At 46.3% G+C, this 21,018-nt stretch overlaps 2 protein-coding genes across 6 annotated transcripts; both read left to right on the top strand.

The window, feature by feature from the left end:
• Positions 1-1,112: 1,112 nt before the first annotated feature.
• add2 (adducin 2 (beta)) lies at positions 1,113-14,982 on the top strand. Of its 5 annotated transcripts, XM_030104650.1 has the most exons (16): positions 4,212-4,566; positions 6,054-6,251; positions 6,539-6,680; positions 7,032-7,183; positions 7,357-7,437; positions 7,602-7,751; positions 7,976-8,119; positions 8,267-8,365; positions 8,704-8,880; positions 9,848-10,096; positions 10,847-10,963; positions 11,104-11,190; positions 11,470-11,596; positions 12,283-12,375; positions 13,457-13,490; positions 13,663-13,803. In XM_030104650.1, coding segments are annotated over exons 2-16 (1,800 nt in total). In that variant the 5' UTR covers positions 4,212-4,566; positions 6,054-6,104; the 3' UTR covers positions 13,664-13,803. The 5 variants fall into 5 exon arrangements, with proteins under 5 accessions (XP_029960508.1, XP_029960510.1, XP_029960507.1 ...); XM_030104648.1 differs by lacking the exons at positions 4,212-4,566; positions 13,457-13,490 and adding an exon at positions 1,113-1,374 and having other exon boundaries at positions 13,663-14,982; XM_030104647.1 differs by lacking the exon at positions 13,457-13,490 and having other exon boundaries at positions 13,663-14,982.
• Positions 14,983-15,969: 987 nt separating this feature from the next.
• On the top strand, positions 15,970-20,613 carry snrnp27 (small nuclear ribonucleoprotein 27 (U4/U6.U5)). Its single transcript, XM_030104652.1, has 6 exons — positions 15,970-16,126; positions 17,770-17,902; positions 18,491-18,606; positions 18,703-18,782; positions 19,895-19,959; positions 20,295-20,613. Exons 1-6 carry the CDS (start codon positions 16,090-16,092, stop codon positions 20,347-20,349), a joined length of 486 nt encoding a protein of 161 aa, XP_029960512.1. The 5' UTR covers positions 15,970-16,089; the 3' UTR covers positions 20,350-20,613.
• The last annotated feature ends 405 nt before the right edge of the window (positions 20,614-21,018 follow it).

The raw sequence follows: 21,018 nt of genomic DNA, 5'->3' as shown, positions 1-21,018 counted from the left end.
TTTTCAAGAGTTGAAACGTTTGGTGGAAAAAGACGGCAGAGTGTGAGAAGCATGGGTTCTGACATAAACCTCACTTCGTCTAACGAACCAGCTCCGGTTCCGGTAACACTGCAACCGATCATTTGTGACTTCTTCAGGTGCATGACGGGAAATAGTGACGTCAGAGAAAGCTGATTGGACGATGAAAAAAACTCACTTCCTGCTCTCCATCCCGCACCTTCTATTGTTTTTCTATTGTTTTTTTTTTTAACAAACAAACAAACAGATATCGCCCTCCTCCGTGCTTCACTCACGTCAGTGTTTTATTTGATGTACCAATTGTTCTGATGCGGTTCCATCAGTCCTGTACCACTAGATGGCGCCTGGGAGTTAAGCCCGCGATTTTGTGTTTTGAGCCTCTCGGGCTTCCGTAAGCTCGAGTTTCCAGAGTTTTCAATCAGTTCTTGTGTTTTTCTGAGTGGGGAAAATATATGTCTGTTGTTACTCATAATTAGCGTTTGCACTTTTGTATTTTGGAAGTTAAATATTGCCCGATTAATTTGTTCCGGAAGAAGGTGGAGAAGAGGAGGAGATGGGAAAAAAGGAGAATTTAGAGCTTCTTTCGGTTTTGCTTCCCTTAGCCATATTCTAGCTATTTAAAGTGCTGTTTCTGATGTAATTGTTATCACAGCCACGTGAGTATTGTTTATGCAAGGTGCCAATTAACTTAAACCAGTTTATATATATATTTTTTTTTTTTTTCTGAGAGCTTCTCTGAGCTCCTGTGATGGACTGGAGACTTTTCCAAGCAGGAACTGACTTCTGCGCCTTGAAAACCTGCGCACAGGAATAAGATAGGTAAACGGATTGTTCACTTTGCTCATCATAAAGTGGAAAATGGTGAACACATCCCTCCACTGCATGTTTTCTTCTGCTAAACCTTTAAATTCTAATTAACCCTTTTCCCCCTTTCCAACAGAAGGTGGCGCCTGTCCGACGTCTTTTCCATTCGTTCCACTTTGATTCGGGCCTGAAGCGCCGGACGACGTCTTTAGAAAATCAGCCCCATCAGGACCGCGCTCGGTCTCTAACAGAACCGCGGCGCAGCCTCCCCTCCCATCCTCCTCCTCCTCCTCCTCCTCCTCCTGCTGTGTTTGGGGTGTCAGACGGTGGAGCAGGCGTGGCAGTGGGCTGGTCCAGGCGCACAGGGATGAGAAACACCACAGTCCATTGACTTGAGGGCCTGAAACTGCCTGACAAAGGAACGGCGGCCGCTCCGTTACGCACAGATCTGTGGCATTTCTCCCTCCTCCGGCCGCTCTGAGGACGGCCTCGGGCGGCGGGTGTGCCGCTGCCGCACCCACGCAGCAGACGCGGTCCTGAGGATGCTCTGAGGTGAGGACGCCGCTCCTGCTTGCTCTTTTTTTCCTCCTCCATGGTGAGTCCGCTGGGCGGCAGCGCCCGCCGTGTGCTCCCTGGCGCGTGCGGGAGCGCGGTGCGTGTGCGCATTTCACCGCTGCCCCGTGTTTACCGTGTCGTTGCGGGCCCGCACGCGCCGTCGTCCCGCACCAACACAAACCCCGCCGCACTGGTGCGTGTGATTTGGGCACCGTCCTGCAGGTGGAGGCCCGACGGCTGCACGGTCCCGGACGGCGCCAGCGCGCGACGGCGGCGCTTCCCCGCTGCCTCAGCTGTGCGGAGGATGCCGGAGGCGGCAGTTTGTCACGCATCAGCTCGCGCCGTCCGAGTCATTGTGCGGGCTTTCTGTTGCTTTGCGACGTGATCCCTTTCACTGTGCGTGTTTTTACGCAATGTGGCGCCATGGCCGCCGGACTCTGGGGCTCGTGCGGAAGGCCATGAAGCGGAACCTCCGCTGGCGGTGCTGATGCTGCAGCCATGCAGAGTGTTGCTAGGCAGCCATGCAGAGAGATGGAGGAGCAGGATGGTGCACGAGCACTGGAGAGCTCTGTCGGGCTTTGACATTGTGCAGATTTACAGCGTGGCTCGTGCTACCATTGGATCGATAGGGCTGTGTTCTCCTCCCATGTGACACATTCCCTCCTCTGGAGGTGGGCTTGGCACATTGTTTAGTTTTTTTTATTTCCTACAGCTCAGAGCAGGAGATAAAACCCTCCCACTGTAGTGGCGTGGTGAAGATACAACAACAGACACTGTTTAACATCAACCTGGTCATATTTAGGCTTTTTATTCAAAATAAAACATCAAGTTTATAGTCTCCTTTCAGTTAAATTGCTTTACAGACTCAGACCTTCATGGGCGAAAACAAACAGATCTGCAGTTACACACATGTTCAAGCAGAAAATACAAATTTGACACAGAACGGCTCAAAGACAAAACTTCTCATCTGTTCTGTTTTATTCTGGACGACTGGATGAAAAGCTAACTCGGACAATTCTGTATAAAATGTGTTTTTTACCTAAAGATTTGCAGTGGTGCCAATATGGAACACACACACTGATTTTTGTTTTCAGTACTATGAAGCACTTTGTGTTGTTTTTTTAATAGGAAAAGTGTGTTATAAAGTAAGATTGATAAACACACACACACCTCTTGAGGATCACCTCAAATGCGTGTTTTCTGACTCAGACTTGAACCAGGTACCTTCTCACTGTGCCACAACAGTACTTTCCACTACCACAATGTGCATTTTTATATTATTTTGTAAAAGATGGGATATGAAGCATGAAATAAACAGCCCATAATAATACTGTATACATTTTTTGGATTTCTCGATGAGCCATTCGGAAACTGGTGAAGTTACAAGAACATTCACACGTTCAACATAAAGACTTTCAGTAGAGAAAATGGCATTATGGTCCCATACTGCTCGTTCAACAGAAGTTAAATCTTCACTGTCTTCAGTCTTCACTGATCTGAACTTTGACCTGCCTTATTTCATCCTTTAGTGCTTTTTATGCTCACAGTGTTTTCAGTGTTTGCAGAATTTGTGAACTTGACGCCAATATTCCCATTAGAGTCTGTAGAGGAGAGAACGTCCTTCTGCTGAGAGCAGCAGGATTTATTACTCTCACACCAGTCGTGCATTTCAGCTCTTTCATTTCCTGCATTTCTGCAAGACGATCTGCTATAAAATGTCTGAAGTTCATTTGTACGTTGCTTTTGGTGTTAAACAGGAATAGTAGATAAAGAGCTGGTTGAATTTTAATGTACGAAGTGGAGTCTGCATGTTCTCCACTGTGTTGTCTGTATCATTTCCCTGATAACGCCGGCTTCCTCCCACACTGGGGATTTCTGTCTCTGTGATGACGGGTGACGGACCGATCTGAGCCGATTACACCTAATAACAAGCTCGGTGACTTATAAACACAGTTTGGAAAGTAAAAGTCCAGAAAACGATCGATATCATTGAACTGGGCTCCTTTGAAAGGTCCTGATTAGTTAAGAGCTACTTCCATAACTGGTGTGGATTCACCCATCAGCCATTATGACATAAACCTAATGAAAGCCGAGCCAAAGAAAATCGATCCTAAGCTCCTTAGGTAATGCTACTCCTGTCAGAGTGTCAGCCGCCGGAGAAGTGACTCCACTGCAGGCCAGTAGGCCTCCAGCCGTCGATACAAACATGCATATCTGAACGAGCTGTGCAGCTCGGAGTTCCAGTTCCTCATAAAGTCTTTCTTTAATGCAACGGCTGCTCACTCAGCTGCAAGTCTCAGACGGTTTGGGAGGAGTGGCGGAAGGATCCGGCTCTGTGTAACGTTTTATGTAATCCCATTATGTAGAGTGGAGAGAGAGAGAGAGAGTGGCAGCACATCAGGTCCATTACTTCCTGAGCTTTTATGAAACAAAGTGATGCTGATGATGCAGCACAGCCAGACTCCAGCTGTAACAGGAGGAAGCACAGCTCCTCGTCCCCCCCCCCCCCCCCCCCCCCCCCCGACCCGGATCATTAGGACTCTCCCTGGAGAGGGGGGTCTTCTGTCTGAACCCCGTCAGCAGCTGGGGCCCGGCGGCCCCCGGAGAGCAGGAGTCATCCACACCGAGCGAGGAGGCGAGGCCACGTCTGTCTGCGTCTTTGGGGTGTGGATGTCAAAAAGGTGAAAACACGGAGGGCGGCGCTGAGAGTCGGCTCTGGTTATGCAAATGGCCGTAATGTCGGGATAAATGAGTCGGTTAGGCAGCTGTGGCAGGGGAGGGAGGGCGTGGCGTGCTCGGGACCTTATCTGCTCCCCGCAGCAGAGTGTGTGTGAGTGAGTTCAGTGGGTTTCAGGAGGGGAGGGGCCGCCTCTTTCCTGAGGATCCTTACGGTAACCCTTTAGTCTTTTCTCCAATTACTGAGCCGGATCACTTTCTAACTTCCTGTTAGTGGTTCTGACGCCGACGCCGACGCCTGCATGCGAGCTCTTACTGCTTAATGCTGCATCTTCTGGAGGTCTGCACTTCCACCGGCCGGGGCCCAGAGGAATACGGCATCCTGGTGTGTGAGGGGAATGTGCTTCGTCTCCATACAGCCGATCCAGACGTGACGTGCAGCCCTGGATACGGGCGGTTTTGTTAGGAAGCTCAGTTGTTGGCGCCGGTGGGTTCGTTCAGCTGTGAGAGCAGGTAAGACAGCTTTCTGGTTGACTTCTCAGCTGCTCACCACCTGATCTGGACGAGAGCGCTGTCGGTCTCCAGTGACAGGATCGGATGGCAAAATGATAAATAATGCAGAATCATCATTTGATATTTGATCACGTGTGCGGCCTTTCTTCTTAACCTCGGACTGTTCACAAGATTTACTTAGAATATGGCTGTGAAGTCGGTAATGACTGTGAGAAGCACGCGTCCCAGTGACAGGATGGGTCGAACAGGTTTAAAGGAAACACTGAGCCCAAAGAAGTAACGTGTATTATACTCTATTAATCCACACAAGCTCCACACAGCAGAGAATTCACAATAACTCGTATAGTTAAATATCAATAAATGCATAATAAAATTAAATGTTATCAATTTACGAGTCTTGGTAAGTTCATTTTTAATCAAGGACACAACTATTGGTGGCTTCTGCGTACATGGAACATCTAACAACAAGGTATTGATAATAGACACAGGAAGGAACAGTTGTTTATCAGTGTTTCGCGCGGCTGCACACTCAGGCATGACGAGTAACAGAGAAGGAAAACTTTTACAGATAACCGTTTGACGCTAGGTTTTTCTATTTTCTCTTCAAGCTGACTTTGTTTTAACCTCAGTGAGGATGATTCAGAGGTGAACTGAAAGGAATAAAGCAGCTGTAGGGAACAGTTTATTGATCGTGAATGAGCAGAAGGTGAGCGGCTGAACACTGATACGTCACATATGGTGTTTCATATAAAGCCAACGTTTTGTTTCTATTTAGAGGATACATTAGTGTCTCACTCAAAACAGTGATTCATGTTGAATCATGTACAAACAATGTGCAATGACTGACAAAAAATGCATTGTGCATCGATACACTAAAAATATTTCCCCTTTTCAGTCACGTAAGCCTTTTGCTGTCTTTGTCCACCCATCTGAAGCTCGACTCAAACACAGGATGTGAAAACTGTGTCCGTCTCTCGTAAGAACAATAAGCACTCCTGTGTTTGACCAAATTTGCATATTTTTTTATTTATATGATTAATAAGCATAGATTATTCATGGGTTATTTGACATAACTTAGATATGTAAAGCCTGTTATTGAAATATATAGAAGGATTAGGAGCAACTTACTGATGCAATGAGTGATGTTCATAAAGGAAGCCCTGAAATGATGGAAAAAGATGCAGCAACAGTCATGAAATGTGACTTTTCTGCAGATTTCATCGACTTTCCACCATGTTGAAACATGCAGTCATGTCAGGTAACACGGTTATGTTAATTTTGTGTATTTTTCTGATGTGTTGCGTCTTTTCGCTGTTGGTGAAATGAATCATGAAAGTGGCTGAGAAGGTTTCACTGATATCAGCTTCATGTTGAGATCGGACATGAAGGTGGAAGGTGAAAACACTGAAGTGCTTGGAGAAAAACACGTGTTGTCTAAAAACTGTAATTACTCCACAGTATTGTTTACTTTCTGTGTTTCCTTCCAGTTGTGCCCGCCCACTCCCGGTTGTACGACACCCCGTGCTGAGCAGTCGAAGATGAGTACGTCTCCCACTCCGAAAGGCACCCCGGTGCAGCGCAGCCCCAGCGACGGCGTCCCCGAGGGCCCCCCGTCGCCCCAGCACTCCACCCCCGGCTCCGGGCCGCCGCACAAGAAGCGCATCTCCAGCCTCCTCCAGAGTCCGGTGAGGCCCAGCGATGCTTCAGACGTGATTATCTCCTGATCGACGGTCAATCTGCTCCCAGACGCTCCTGGGCGGCCCGGCTGTGCGTCATGAACGTGAAAGGGCCGAATGGATGAGACTGAGTCAGTTAATACGTTTAGTCAGCCTCTGCCCCGTTATTGGAGGAGTGCGAGTTAATCGGCGCTCGTGTTCAGAGCTCCTGGGACCCTTCGTCACTTTCAGTTTGTAGAAGAAAGCAGCATTAAAAGGCTGCAATGAAAAGTGTCATAATGTGGTTTGCGTTGCAGTCTTTCCGGGAGGAGCTGGACGTGCTGATCCAGGAGCAGATGAAGAAGGGCGGCAGCTCCTCCAACCTGTGGGCGCTGAGGCAGCTGGCGGACTTCATGGCGTCTCACGGCTCCCCGGCGGCCCTGCCGGTCTCTCCCTCCAGTACGTGTGAGCTGTGTTTACAGTGGGCAGAAACGAGAATGAAAAACCAGTTTCATGGTGAACTGCTATAAAGTTATCCGTAGTGTGGTGTAGCGCTGCAAAACATAAGGCCCGTGGACCATTAAGTGGCCCGCATGATGCTCCAGTGATGTTCCGATGTACATTCAGGACTGAAGCTCTGGTGAAACGTAGTGCACGTCTGATCACAGAACACAATCTGGTGCAAATAAAAAGCAGAAGAAGAGCAGGCACAGAACGAGCAAACCCAATAAAAGGTCCTCATTCTCTAAGAACAGGAGAAAACGAGCACTGCTGTCCTGATTGACCCGGTCTGGTTTTCCTCTCTGTCAGACATGATGATGGTGACGCCCATCAACGACCTGCACGGCTGGGATCCCGGCAGCATGGCGAAGGGCGAGAGGCTGATGCGCTGCAAGCTGGCCAGCACCCACCGCCTGTTCGACCTGTACGGCTGGGCCCAGATCAGCCACACCTGCCTCACCGTCAGTCTGCACGCCCTGATTAATCCCTCTAGCTGATAGAAATCTGCATTCCTGCGCTCCGTCATCTCTTGTTGTTTCTCCTCTGCTGCTCCTTTGGAAGGACACGAGGAGGGTTTAATGAGCTGTGGCGTTTTTTTCTACCTGCCGACGTTCTCACTGTTCTCTCCCGACAGCTGCGTGTGAGTAAAGAGCAGGAACACTTCCTGGTGCTTCCGGACGGCCTGGCCTACAGCGAGGTGACGGGATCCAGCCTGGTGAGTCCAGATCAGGGCCACACACACTTTAGTTTGAGCTACTCGTCGTTCAGTCTGATTGTAATAGTTTCCTCAGGTTGAGTGACTTGACCTCTGACATGCGCACTGAGCACCGGGCTGTAGAAACACACAGATGTGTGTGTGTGTGTGTGTGTGTCGGACAGGTGAAGGTGAACATCCTGGGCGAGGTGGTGGAGAAGGGCAGCACCGGCCTGGGAGTGGACACGGAGAAGTTCAGCCTGCATTCTGCCATCTACTCGGCCCGGCCGGACGTCCGGTGTCTGTTTCACCTCCACACGCCGGCCACGGCCGCGGTGAGTCAGCCCCGGTCGATGGCGGCGTTCGCTAGCAGATCTGCCCTGCTTTGTTTGGAGGAGACACGACGATGCGCTGTGACTGCACACAACCGTCCCTCAGCATGACGAAGACGTCGCAGCGCCAGTTTCGTCCTCTTCTGTTTGACCTGTGATGACATGAGGCTGTCTTCTCGCCCTCGCCATGACCTTTGCCGCCGTGACTGACGGCTCCCTCCCCGCAGGTCTCGGCCATGAAGCGTGGCCTCCTGCCTCTGTCCCACGAGGCCCTGCTGGTGGGCGACGTGGCCTATTATGACTACAACGGAGTCATGGAGGAGGAGGAGGACCGAGTGGAGCTGCAGAAGAGCTTAGGGCCCACCTGTAAGGTGAGCGCGTCATGGGAGACCGGCGCTAAGCCTGCATAATGAAGGTGGCGTGGCCTGGCGCTGGATTCATTACTGAGGCCCGGCCCGCGTCTCCCTGCTCAGACCAGTGATTTGCAGAAGTAACGCTGGCTTTGTGGTGAATCGCAGGTCCTGGTGCTGAGGAACCACGGCATCGTGGCGCTGGGGGAGTCTGTGGAGGAGGCCTTCTACACCATCTACCACATCCAGTCCGCCTGCCAGATCCAGGTAGCGCACGCCGACAAGCCGTCGTGTGCATGAAACGTAAATCTGGCCGCTGTGACACCGGGACGCTCGCCCGTCTCTTGGCACCCTTCCCGCTGTAATTCAGCCGGCGGCCCTGCACTGCAGCACGATACGTTACAGGAGCGCCGTGTGCCAAAGCGGCGCTGCGGTAATCCTATAGCAGCGGACATGTGTCCGGAAGGTCAACAGTCAGAGGTACAGAGGACGTCATTTTCCCTCCACCCTCAGCAGCTACAGGAAGACAGCTTGTTGTGGCCGTGCCTTGTGCTGATTTCCCGGGTCGGTTTGTTTCTGGACTCGAACCTGTCTTCTTCTCTCAGGTGTCGGCGTTGTGTTCCGCCGGTGGAGAGCACAACCTGATCATGCTGGACCGGGCCGTCCACAAGCCCACCCCGGCCGGCACCGTGGGCTGGGCCGGCTCCACATTCGGCCCGCTGCACAAGAGCCGCGTCGGGGAGCACGAGTTCGAAGCCCTCATGAGAACTCTGGACAACCTGGTAAAGAACAGCAGAACAGAACACTGACTGCAAAATAAATCTCATCCGTTAAACAGCATTGCTCAATAGTATTTGTCAACGTACCGATTAGCGCTACTACTATTCATATCTCCTGTTTGCCACCCTGTTTTTAAACGCCTCTTCCCAGTATTTCTGACACCAATATGACAGATTAACATTGTTAAGATTCATGGGCACTCGAGAAGGTTTTTGCATACTAATGAGGATGAAGTGCCGAAGCTTTTCCATCACTGGCTCGCCGTTTCCTCTGCTTTTCACCCCCTCAGTTTTCAGGAAAGATAGTTTCAAAATGGAAATATCCACGTTACTGTGCAGATCAGTTTTATCGAACGATATGAGCTGTTCTTTCTAGTTAGCAATTAACATGAATTTATTATTTTACAGCTAGCATGCAAGTAAATGCAAATTTATCGTGCAAAGTCATTAAGAAAATGTATCTTGTGAGTTTTTGCAGCATCAAATCTATAAATATTTCATCAAATAAATAATATATAGTCTTAAAATATACCGACTACATGATGCATATATTACTAGTTTACTATTACAAATATATTATTCACTACGTACAGTTGATTTTTTAAAAAAGCATTATATAAGTATTATTAGTAATACTTTGCACTCTTTCCAGATGGTAGAGTCAGTCCCTTGTTAATCATTTAGCAGTGATAAATGGATTAAAATGTGATTATTATACGAGATGTAAATACTAGATACTTATTTTCCACCAATCTTGTGTTTTCTGAAGGCTGATATTTTGAATTTGGTGCACAATAACATAAAACCTGCTCTTCTGTGTTCAAAGTGAAGTCGTGATTATTCAGTCAACCACCTCTGCAGTCCTACAAGGGTCAGCTCAGCTTCATTTATTCATGAGGAAGGCATCAACACGAACTGACCATCACGACCACACACACACACACACACACTGACTCAGAATGTGTTCCAGGGCTACCGTACGGGCTACGCCTACCGCTTCCCGGTGCTGCTGGAGCGATCCAGGACACGGCGGGAGGTGGAGGTGCCGGCGACCGCCACGGCCTTCCACCAGTTCGACGACGACGGGATCCACCCGGCGCTGAGGCAGCACCCGTTCGCCCAGCGCCAGCAGCAGGAGCGGACCCGGTGGCTCAACACCCCCAACACCTACCAGAAGGTCAACCAGGAGCAGGCCAGCCCGGGACACCAGCGCACCACCGTGAGCCTGCGGGGGGGAACATGGGGGGAAATCTGCTCTAAATGTGCAAATGTAAAGAAATATCTCACATATCAACCCAGAAGATTGGGAGACTTTGCCAGTTAGGATGCAGCGGGATTCAGATGTGCCCAAAATGAGCTCTGAGGGGAGAAAGACTCAGATGTTTGAGCTTATTGAAGCTCCTGTTTTGCACATGATGCAAGGAGGCGGCAGAAGAGAGCAAGGCATGGATCAGCGAGCCGCAGCCTTTTAACAGCGGCGCATTGTGCATGAAATCAGGGTTTTCATAAGTCCAGAGTCAGCAGGTCCCCCTGTGATTCATCTGGAGGCTGTTTCCCACCTGCCTCGGGGGGAGGCTGAGCAGAGCGGCTCGGACGACGAGGCTTTCAGAGAGGAAAACAACATGAGAGCTGTTGTCCTCCATCAGAGGGAGGAGCTTGGCCGCTGTTTTCTCTCCTCCTCAGTCCCTCCCACCATCCACCCTCTCTCTCTCTCTCTCTCTCGCTCTCTCTCTCTCTCTCCTCTGCATTGCAGAGGGAAGCCCACCAACTCTTTATGGCCACTGCAGTGTAGAGTCTGCCCTCTGCTGGCTGAACACGATTCAGCCGTACGTCTCGTCAAACATGAGAAGAAATGGATCTAAATAGTTACTTTAAAGAGAAACAACTCAACTTTTTCCCTGACGTCTGTAAACCGTTATGCTTGCTGTCGTCTGTCGTTGACCTCCGCTGTGGGTTTTCCGTCCTGCAGTGGTTGAAAGCAGAAGAGGTGACTCAAGCTGGCAGCACGGCCATCAAGATCGAGAACCCGAACCAGTTTGTGCCTCTTTTCACCAACCCTCAGGAGGTGATCGAGACCCGGAACAAGGTGGCGCTTCCACCCTCTGACTCAGTATTCTGCCCCTCTTAAATACAGTCATGCACATCCAAAATATTACTAAAACTGTATTTATTTCCTCTCCATCTCTCTCTCTCTCTCTCTCTCTCTCTCTCTCTCTCTCTGCTCAGATCCGACAGCAGAACCGTCAGGACATGAAAACAGCCGGACCGCAGTCTCAAGTCCTGGCCAGTGTCATAACAGAAGACAGTCCTCCGGTAAAATATCTTCTTTTTTAAAGGTTTGAATGAATTGTGTGGGTTTCACAGGCTTTAACCTTATCACTGGCTGCCATAATGCTTCATACACTGGGTTCAGCCAAGCTGTCAGTGATTGCCTTCTTGCTCACAACCAACAGTACTTTTTCCTTCTGTTCTTTCTTTCCCCATAGTTGAGGTCAGTTCCATCCTCACATCAGCCTTAGTGGGATAAAGTGGATCAAATTGTTGATGGATTGATGTTAAAAGCAGTGATTTTCTGTTCTGCTCGTCATCCAGTCCCCCGTCAGCCCCCCTAAACTCCCTCCGGAGCCAGAACCGCCAAATCCGTTCAACCAGCTGACAGACCAGGAGCTGGAGGAATACCGCAAGGAGGTGCAGAGGAAGCAGGACGGAGGGACCAACGGTATGACCTCCCCCTGCTCCACCCACTGCTGCCCCGCTCGCCCGCTCCAGCTTCTCCAGCCAGCCTATAATAACTAAACCAACCCCTGCTGTGTGTGAAGGGATGCAGACCAGGATGCTGCCTTCACAGTCAATTAGATAAATTAATGGAAAACAAAGATAAACTTCAGCACACTTGTGCTTATATATCATATGAACTGTAGCCTGGAATTTAAGATTTGACAAAGTGAGTGAATAATTTTGAGTTAAACTTCTCCTCTTCAGCCCCGTTCATGTTTGTTTGTGCATTTTTTTTCACTTGCTATTGTCACAGGAGGGCATATTTCCAGCAGTGTGGTTTCTTATTGTGTTTTACACTTTTTTCTAACGTTCCTGAAAGTGTTGTGTGTAACAATTTAAAGCATCGAACTTACTCTAAATTTATTTGAATCTATATTCGTGAAGGTCTGAGTGTTTTTTTGCGGCTCCTCATTTTTTGATTGTTATTGAAGTGAAGTTGTTACACACAGCACCCTCCAGTGAATACCACCACGTGTGTGTGTGGTGTGTGTGTGTGTATGTGTGTGTGTGTGTGTGTGGCGTTGACTGCGTTCACCTCTCTGAGCCTCACACGTCTCGTGCACTAACCCCTCACTGTCCCTCACTGTGTGTGTGTGTGTGTGTGTGCGTGCGTCTCTGTGGAAGCAGGGGAGGAGGTGGCAAACGAGCAGGAGTCCTCCCCCGCCACGTCCCCCACAAAGGGCTCCCCGCCCGGCCACCCTCCCCCTCCTCCTCTGGCAGGTGAGGCCTGGCCGAGCGCCGCCCGTCAGCCCGGCTTGCCCTCCGCTCCCCGGGAGCCGCTTCTGCTCCGCTCATGCTTTAGAGACTCACCGACAGCCATGTTACTCCTCAGATTCAACCAAACCAACACCTGCAGATTCAGTTTGTTATTGAAATTAAAGGGGTTGGAGTTTTGTTGACACCCTCAAAGCTTTTAACGGCTAAATAGACAGATACTTTTTTTGCTTCAGCTGGTTTCTGTCCTTTGAACTAGCACACGAGAGCCTGGACAGCGGGTTTCAAACCAGCAAACTGTCAGTTGCAGAGGTAGTTTTTTTGCTTCATGATTTTCTGACCACATTCATTGTTTTCCAGTGTGAACACCAGGTGGCGCTTGAATAGAATTAATTCACAAAATCATTGAGGTAGAGACATAGTGGCCTTTTGTTGAGTTTTAAATTATGTATTGTTATGATATAAAGACAAAAAAAGTATAGTTTTGATGACTCGTTCAGTCAATTCTTTGCAGCATTCCCCAGAACGGACCAGTTTCAACCCCTTCCTGCAGAAACTGAGGTTCAGTCCTGGGTTTTCAACACTCAAACCATTAACTTCAATCAGATCTTTAACTAAAACTGTTTCCGACTGAGCGCACACTTTGGGTTGTTGTCATTGTTCTGTGTAGATCACATGCGAACGTTCCCCATTGTGGAACGAATAAAGGATGATCTTATTTCATTTTAGTTGTTCACATGACCCAGTAGGGAGACTTAAACTCCTCCCTCTGTCACCAGGAGTAACATGGAGCGTCACATTGTATTTGTGTGTATTTATGAAATTTCAAAAAGACATTTTGACTTAACGGGTCAGGGTAGCACCTGCTGGACGGCTAAAAACAATGGAGCCTCAGCTGAATCTGGAGCTGCTGTCGCTGGTTAAGTCAAAATGTTTGATGAATGTCTTGTGTGATTTATTTGTGCCACATTTCAGTCCTCTATAAAGAAATCCATCTGTCTGTGTACCTGCTGTACCTGTTGTGCTCTTTCCTTCTGTGTTTTGTCCGTCCGTCTGTCCCTTTCTGTGTTTCCCCTCTGGGTCTCAGGGCACACTTCTGGTACTTTGGTCTTGTCTCAATAGTAAGTACAGAGAAATCATCTGACAGCCCACTTTTCTTAAAGCAAAGCATGTTCATCTGCAGCCACATGGCTGGCTCGTAGCTGTGCTGCTGCATCCATTCGGAGGCTGCCAGTGCAATCGCTCACTTAGTGTTTCTTTTTTATTTTATTATTTTGATAATGATCTGAGCAGACGAGGCCGAGACCGACTCTCCGGCCATCCAGAACGGCGGCGAGGAGGAGAAGCAGACGACAGAGGAGCTGGAGAAAGGGATGAAGGCTCTGTCCACCAACGACACGTCCAGCACGCCCGCCCCGCTGCCCATCAAGCCGCAGGGCGGCACCCCGGAGGGGTCGCCCTCCAAGTCCCCGTCCAAGAAGAAGAAGAAGTTCAAACCGCCGTCCTTCCTGAAAAAGAGCAAGAAGCAGAAGGAGAAAGCAGAGACCTGAAATGTTGCAGCAGATGCACCAGACCTCGGTGAAATACTCCTGAGAAATATTTGCTAGTGTCTACCGGAGAAGCAGACGGAGTCACCTGCATCGAATCTACTCAAAGAGCCATTAAAGATGTTTACAGACACGGTAGACTAACCCCCCCCCCATGCTCCACCGCACCGCTGACACTCACCCGTTCATCTGACCGCAGGTTAAGCGATAAACACTGGTAACTATTTCTGCGATTTGACCGAGGTCGCACGCAGTCCATCGTTCTGAAGCACTACTTCTGATCACATGCACATTGCTCATGTCTTAAGTTCACCTGCTGTGCTAACAGTCCACGACTCCACTCCGCTGTACAGAAACATCTTCCGTTCGGATCACTGCTGTGATCCTCGGCTGTCGCCACACACACACATTTTATTACAAACCTTTTCTTCCTCTTTTTTTTTTTTTATTCACAATGTTGCAAGACACTGAAAACTGAGGTCAACATGAATTATGCACCCCTTCTCCATGTACAGGCACTTGACTTGTGTAGATCGACATTCTCGTGCAGTTCTTCATCACCGTCTCGTCACCGTTTCCTTTGATTATCAGATAGGTGTTGCAGGTATACTCTGTGAGCGCGGGTGCCGTACATGTAGAAATATACTGATAGCAACTGATTGTGCTCCTCTGAATGCTGGTTTAGTGTAAAAAATACTGGTTATAATTACAGCAGGGAAGAATACAGAAAAAGAAAGCAGGGGGAAAATAATACTGACTCGCAACCAAACAAACTGCTGCGATCGCTCATACTAATACCAAAAGGATGAAGAATCTGTTGCTTGTCTAATGCAGTTTAAGCCCGAAGGTACAAAACATTCCACTTTTTTCTCGTTTTCTTTTAAATGTATGTGTGCAGAATACCTCTTGACAGTAATTAGTTTCCGTTTGAGCCTGTAGCTGTTACTCAAACCGCTGACGTGTGATGTTTGCTCATGATTTTAATTTATTTTATATTAGGATGTATAAGTGAGTGTTGCAAGGTTACCATGTATCAGTCATTAAAATCAAGTTTGATTTAAAACCAGCCCAGTGTTCTGATTTCACTTATTTCACCGTCACAAGTGTACAGCTGCAAAATTCAAAAAAGCCTTGCAGATGTTGGCTGTTGTGAAAGCTGTGTTTAATTCAGTTTTATTAATTTAGTTCCCATTACAACAAAACCATCTCATTCAACTTTTACAGAGGAAAAAATAAAGTATAATAGTAGTTTAATTTAAATTTTACTTTTAATCCTTCAACATTAAACTGTAATGTTCTGGTTTACTTTGAGCAAGACTTGTTTTTTTTCACTGACACTTTCACATCAGCACTGTTGGGTCTGGACCAGAGATCACTTCAGGGACTTTCTGGGAAAAGTGTGAGAACACTCCCCTGAACTCTGATCCTGATCAAATGAGTAAACTCTGATCTCCTTGAAAACGTGGATCTTGGTTCCCTTGCAAGCGGACTTTCGATGAGAGGATGTGACGTGGAATGCAATGCACAAAGTTAACTGTGCAGTTCAGAAGAAGCAGATGCACATAGAACTCCAGAAGGGTCATCGGCACCGCCAAAAGTCACAATGCAACAGCAAAAAGCCACAACACAACAGTAAAACGTAAAAACACAACAGCTGTCATCGAACAGGTTTTGAATGATAATTTTTGATGGAACCAAACGACTGACAACATCATGGCAATTTCAACACAGTGAACAACATTGCTAAGTTCTATTGATGTTTGCATTATATATAATATTTGACATAATTACTTGATATATTTCCCTACTTTTTTCAATAAAAAAGCTTCTTTCTATCTTTGAAAATGAGGTCAAACTATATTTGAAAACTATCACACAATCCACTAACGTGAAAGCCATGAAGAATTGCTTATTTTAATATATTTGTTCTAGTTTTTTTGCCTCTGCATGTTTGTTGCCCCCTGGCGGTTGTCACTACAATAGCATTGTACTGCATTGTGTTTGTCAATAAAGATTTTTTTTTTGAAGATGTAAGCGCTACTGCGCATGTGTCAGAGCCTCCGGCGTCAGAGGAGCTTCACGCCAGTAACAGTTTTTTCGAATTTTTCTCCACAGTTATCGTATATTGTGTTTTATTTGTTTCTTCGGTGCTAGAATTTAATCTGATAAGAACATGGGAAGAAGCAGAAGTCGAACTCCTCCGAGACGAGGTGAGAAATTTGAAGCTGATTATGGTTTAGTGTTAGCATTATGCTAACAGGCTCATGATTTCCTATGATAATTTTATTTTTCTTTTAATTCTTGACCAGCCTCTGTCTTACAGAGTACTACATTTGTTGAATTAACGGTGTTGTCCTTTCATTCAGATTGTTAGGAGGGATTTACAAACTTGTTTGAATCCTCGGATGCTAATAGAGGGTTCTCGATGTGTGCTGAGCTAGCAGCACGCTCTTTCAGTTGTTTACAAAGTGAATGAAACCCATAATAGATTAATAAAAGCATAATTCCCATTTAGTTGTCACCCAAGTGATGTTAAGTAGCCCGTGTTTTCTATGAAGTGATGCCACTTCCTAGTTCTCCTACCTTTAATTTGATCAGTTGACTGTTTTTTGTTTTGTTTTTTTACTCAATTCTATCGTCTGTAAATGAACAACCTGGTACAATAAAGCATTTGTTAATCTGAAAACTAATCTACATTTTAAAATTGTCAATTAATTTGTAAACAATGGAAAACCTAGCTTTATATTAGTGTGCCGTTATTGTACTTAATCGTAATATCATGTGTATTTGTGGTTTGTTGAATTATTAACCACTCCATTTATTTCTAAATGATTGCTAAAGAGTCCATACCAGTTGCATTTGGAGGATTCTCAACAGTTTGCTAAAGAAATAAGATAATGTAACAGAAAAGTGTGTAATATCACTTATCGTTAACTGTCCTATACATTATTTACAAATCTGATTTCATCTTTCTAAAAGCTCTGTGCAGTGCTGATGAATCAACTTTTACACAGAAGTGCAGGGATTGTCTTCATTAAAAGACAATGTGACAAAGTGTCTCAACCACATTAAGATGTGCTGTCCATGAACATTTGAGCAAATCTCTGCGTCTTAGTTCACATATCTTGTTCAGATGGTCATTAGTTGGTAATTAGGGTTAGTTGTGGATAGGTTTGTTTAAACCTATCCTCTCTTAATCAGAGGGTTACAGGTTTGATTCCCTGTCTGTCCACATATCAAAGTGTCCTTGAGTAAGACATGGATGCAAGGACGGCACGCACCTATTGAATTTTATATGTGAGAAAATTTGATCAAATCTGCAGGTGAGAGTAGAAACAGCTCTGCAGACAGGGCAAAGTTCACTGTACATCTTACACTAAAAGAAAGCTTCTATTCATTTAGTATCATTGGAATGAGTGCATTTGACCAATCAATTACTGGGGGGCTGTTTTGAGTCTAATACAATTATCTGTAACATTCAAATACCAAACAGTAGCATATTTTTCTCAGACATATTTAATGATGACTTTTCATTACAACGATGTCATTGTTTTGTTTTTAAATTCCAATTTCAACTTAACTCTGTTGCTTATAGCATTTTTAATCCAAACATACAACAGCTTAAATATACTTGTGAAAATGTTTCAAAGACAACCAGAATGTAACAGAATAAGGTTATGTACTAATGTTTTTTTTCCTGGAGCATGATTCAAGCATATTCAGAATAATTGTGGGCAAAGTGTCAGTGATACAACACCATTGGAATTGTAGTGAAACACTTGTACAGTGTCCACATTTCATTCTAACAGTCACCATGGTTCTGTTGTGTATTTAATGTCCACCACACTTCTAGCGAGGCGACGCTCCCGCTCGGCTTCTCCGGAGCGCGAGCGCCGACGGAGGGAAAGGGATCGCTCCCGTTCCCGAGACAGGGACAGGGAGAGGCGGAGGAGTCGCTCCCGGTCTCCTCACAGGAGACGCTCAAGGTGAGTGTGTTCATTTGTGTCTGTGCGGATGTGAGGAAACCATTTAGAGGTGACAGAACCAGTCTGTACTTTGGAGTGACTCCGTTAAACACAAAAATGATAAACTCAGACATGAGGACTGCTGTAAACAAATACAGTGAGTGGTTTTGTGTTTTCTGTTTAACTTTAGGTCCCTTTTTTATCAAGCACTGTAACGATCAGTCATAACAATGAAACCATCTTCGTTTTCTTCTTACACAGGCATCTGGCAAACGTGGTCCTTGTCAAACTTATTTCAATCCCTACTTCTTCCTGTTTTTCTTCTTCTAACATATCAGCTTTGATTATAAAACAGGTTAATATTCTGTGTGGGAATCGATGTAGAAAATAAAAAGCTGATGGAAATTATGAACAACTCAGCACAAAAACATCGCCTTTTGTTATTACAATACTCTACAACATGATCTTATATTGCATGCTTACACAATGTTAAGGCTGATCGGTGTACAGCAAAGTCACTCAGACAAACTATAAACACTTGAATTTCAGACATGTAACCATTCAGTTGTTATAATCCATCCTGCCGCCATCTTTTCCACCCTTCTGCAGGTCTCCTGCCCGGCGTCATCGCTCCTCCTCCCTCTCTCCTCTGAGACAAAAGGATCGGCGTGACGATGACCGGAAAGACTCTAAAGACAAGGCGTCCAAGCCCATTCAGATCTCAGGTATAGGATCGCTAACGTGTTACCATTTTCTACATGCAACAATCTGAAAGTTCTTTTTACTTCCATTGCATCTAATCAGTGCTCATCTTTTGACAGCGGAGGACATGCAGGGCAAAACCGAGGAGGAGATTGAGATGATGAAACTGATGGGATTTGGTAATTTTGGTACCACCAAGGTGAGAACTCCATGATGTCCTGAGTGGTGCAGCCACAAGGAGGTGCCCTTTAGTTTGTCCTGACCTTCATCACATCCTCCAGTTTCACTGAAAACACACATATTGTGTTTGCGTTGGTCTCAGTGATAAGTAACCACTGTTTCAGATCAAAGCGGTTCACACGTTTCACCATCTTCCATTCTCATTTGGCCTAAGAGTGTGGTCAACAAAAGAAAAACACGGACGAATCTATTCCTGAGTGGTAATGATTGTCAGCAGCTAGGCGTGTTTTACTGTCTGCAGACATGCAGGGAAATGTTGAGGAATTCTCTGAGACACGACTCGTGTGTTGATGGAACACCTTGACACATTTCTTGCTGTTCCTTTAGGTCGATGTGAGCATTGCAGCATACTGTGCACAAGTTCACCTAAAAAATAAAGGGTTGACGAAGCAAACCGCTGCCTGGGGGAGCTGTGTTCCCTGCCTCCAGCCAGCAGGAGTCGGCTCCAACCGCCCACAACCCTGAGTTAGTTGAAGAGGATTTATAAAATTGATGCCTGAGTGGTCAAACTTGAATTAACTGGGGAAACTGATTTTTGGTGCAGCTGCTCTGAAAACATCATGAATTTCTAGTGGGCTGGATCCGACCCGCATGTCTGTACTTGTAATCCCAGACAGACTCCAGGGCTCTGCAGAGGACATGCCATCATTCCCAGGACTGCTTGTTCTTTACACTGAAAACAGTCACTGGTTTTGTGTTTTGGGTCATTACCTTCAGCAGAATAACATTGCAGCCTGTCAGGCATCTCACTATGGATTAGCAGTACATTCTCAGAGTTGGCTAAAACTTGTGCACAATATTGTCAGTCCTATATGATTTCTACTTTCAAAATGTGCGGTGATTCTGGAGTATGCTGTGCTCTGTGTGGCATTATGTTTCTGTCCTCCATATGGAAACTCGGTGTTGTCAGTCAACAGAACAGCATGAACTCTTGACGCCAGTGAGAAAAGGGTCAGTTTGTGGGTTAAATAGTTTTGTCCAATCAAGCAGACGCAGTTCCCAAGTTTATTTTATGTCACATTTTTTTCTTAAGATGTGATATTTGACCTGCAGTTCTTCCTGTTCAAACAGGGGAAGAAAACCGATGGATCTGTCAATGCATACGCCGTCAATGTGACCATGAAGAGAAAGTACAGGTATGTCAGCTAACATGCAAACAGGTGTCATTAAGTGCACAGTTCATGGGATGTTCTGCGTCACAACGCAGCCACAGAAAATCTTCACCTCACCTCACCTCGCAGCGAATATTTTGCCACTTATTGTCCGATTCCCCGCTGTTTGTAATGTTGCTGTGTTACCACGTCAACTTTTCAGCACTCCCAGCATCAAGCACGGTTAAAGTAGCCAATCACCTCTGCAGGTGTTTCTATGCAGTGATCCCGGCGCTCCCATTGGTGCTCGATGATGTAATCTGCAAGTGTTGCGAGGGAAACAGTGATGTAATGTTTTCTTATATATTTATTTTTTTTAGGCAGTACATGAACAGAAAAGGGGGATTCAACAGACCACTGGACTTCATCGCTTGAGGGTGTCAACAACCTGTGTGTGTGTGTCGCACTCCCCACCCCCCCCTTCAAAGTTTACCTCGATCTTCCCCTCACAGATGTTTGTGATGGTGTGCAGTCTTCTCCAATTATCACCAACTCAACGTTTTTTTTAAGCAAACTCCCACATGTATATAGTAGTACTCATACATAAGTCACAGCTGATTAATGGTTGGAGGTCAGGCTTTATGTTGTGTCAGTGGATTGATTGTGATTTATTTGAAATAAAAGCATTTTTAGACTGTGTGTGTGAGACTATGTGAAATCTTTATATGAAGTCTTGAGGCTGCATGTCTGCATGCAGAAATTGTCTGCTGTCTATCAAATATTTTTTTTACCTTCATTGTAAAAGTGATGAATGTGATATTAGTCTATTGTCTGTACAGCCTTCCATCCTGATTTTCAGAGATGTTTGAGGGGTGGAAACGTGAGTCTGCAAGGGCTGTTTCATTTTTTCTTTTTTTTCATTTTTTTTTTTTTTTTTTGCCTTTTTTTGGGATTCGGTGTCATCTGAGGTAATCTAATTTGGTGCTGGATATCAGGGGAGCCTGCGGAGTGGCTTCATTTGCAGGGTTCAATATCAGCCAATCAACACGACGATGTGTCTTGTCTAATCTTTGTCTAAATCGTGATTTTTATTTTAAAGAGAAG

The sequence above is a fragment of the Salarias fasciatus genome, chromosome 12 (assembly GCF_902148845.1).
Source record: "Salarias fasciatus chromosome 12, fSalaFa1.1, whole genome shotgun sequence".
In the NCBI taxonomy this organism is placed as follows: domain Eukaryota; kingdom Metazoa; phylum Chordata; class Actinopteri; order Blenniiformes; family Blenniidae; genus Salarias; species Salarias fasciatus.
The sequence above is the reverse complement of the archived record's forward strand: the minus strand, read 5'-3'. Positions and strand labels throughout refer to the sequence as shown.

Excerpts from the sequence above, each read along its gene's own strand:
- add2 (XM_030104648.1), top strand. The coding sequence starts at position 6,105 with ATGAGTACGTCTCCCACTCCGAAAGGCACCCCGGTGCAGCGCAGCCCC. Across the intron at positions 6,681-7,031 it reads CCTGCCGGTCTCTCCCTCCA|ACATGATGATGGTGACGCCC; the intron begins GTACGTGTGAGC and ends CCTCTCTGTCAG. Across the intron at positions 7,752-7,975 it reads ACACGCCGGCCACGGCCGCG|GTCTCGGCCATGAAGCGTGG; the intron begins GTGAGTCAGCCC and ends CCCTCCCCGCAG.
- snrnp27 (XM_030104652.1), top strand. The coding sequence starts at position 16,090 with ATGGGAAGAAGCAGAAGTCGAACTCCTCCGAGACGAG. Across the intron at positions 16,127-17,769 it reads TCGAACTCCTCCGAGACGAG|CGAGGCGACGCTCCCGCTCG; the intron begins GTGAGAAATTTG and ends CCACACTTCTAG. Across the intron at positions 18,607-18,702 it reads CAAGCCCATTCAGATCTCAG|CGGAGGACATGCAGGGCAAA; the intron begins GTATAGGATCGC and ends ATCTTTTGACAG.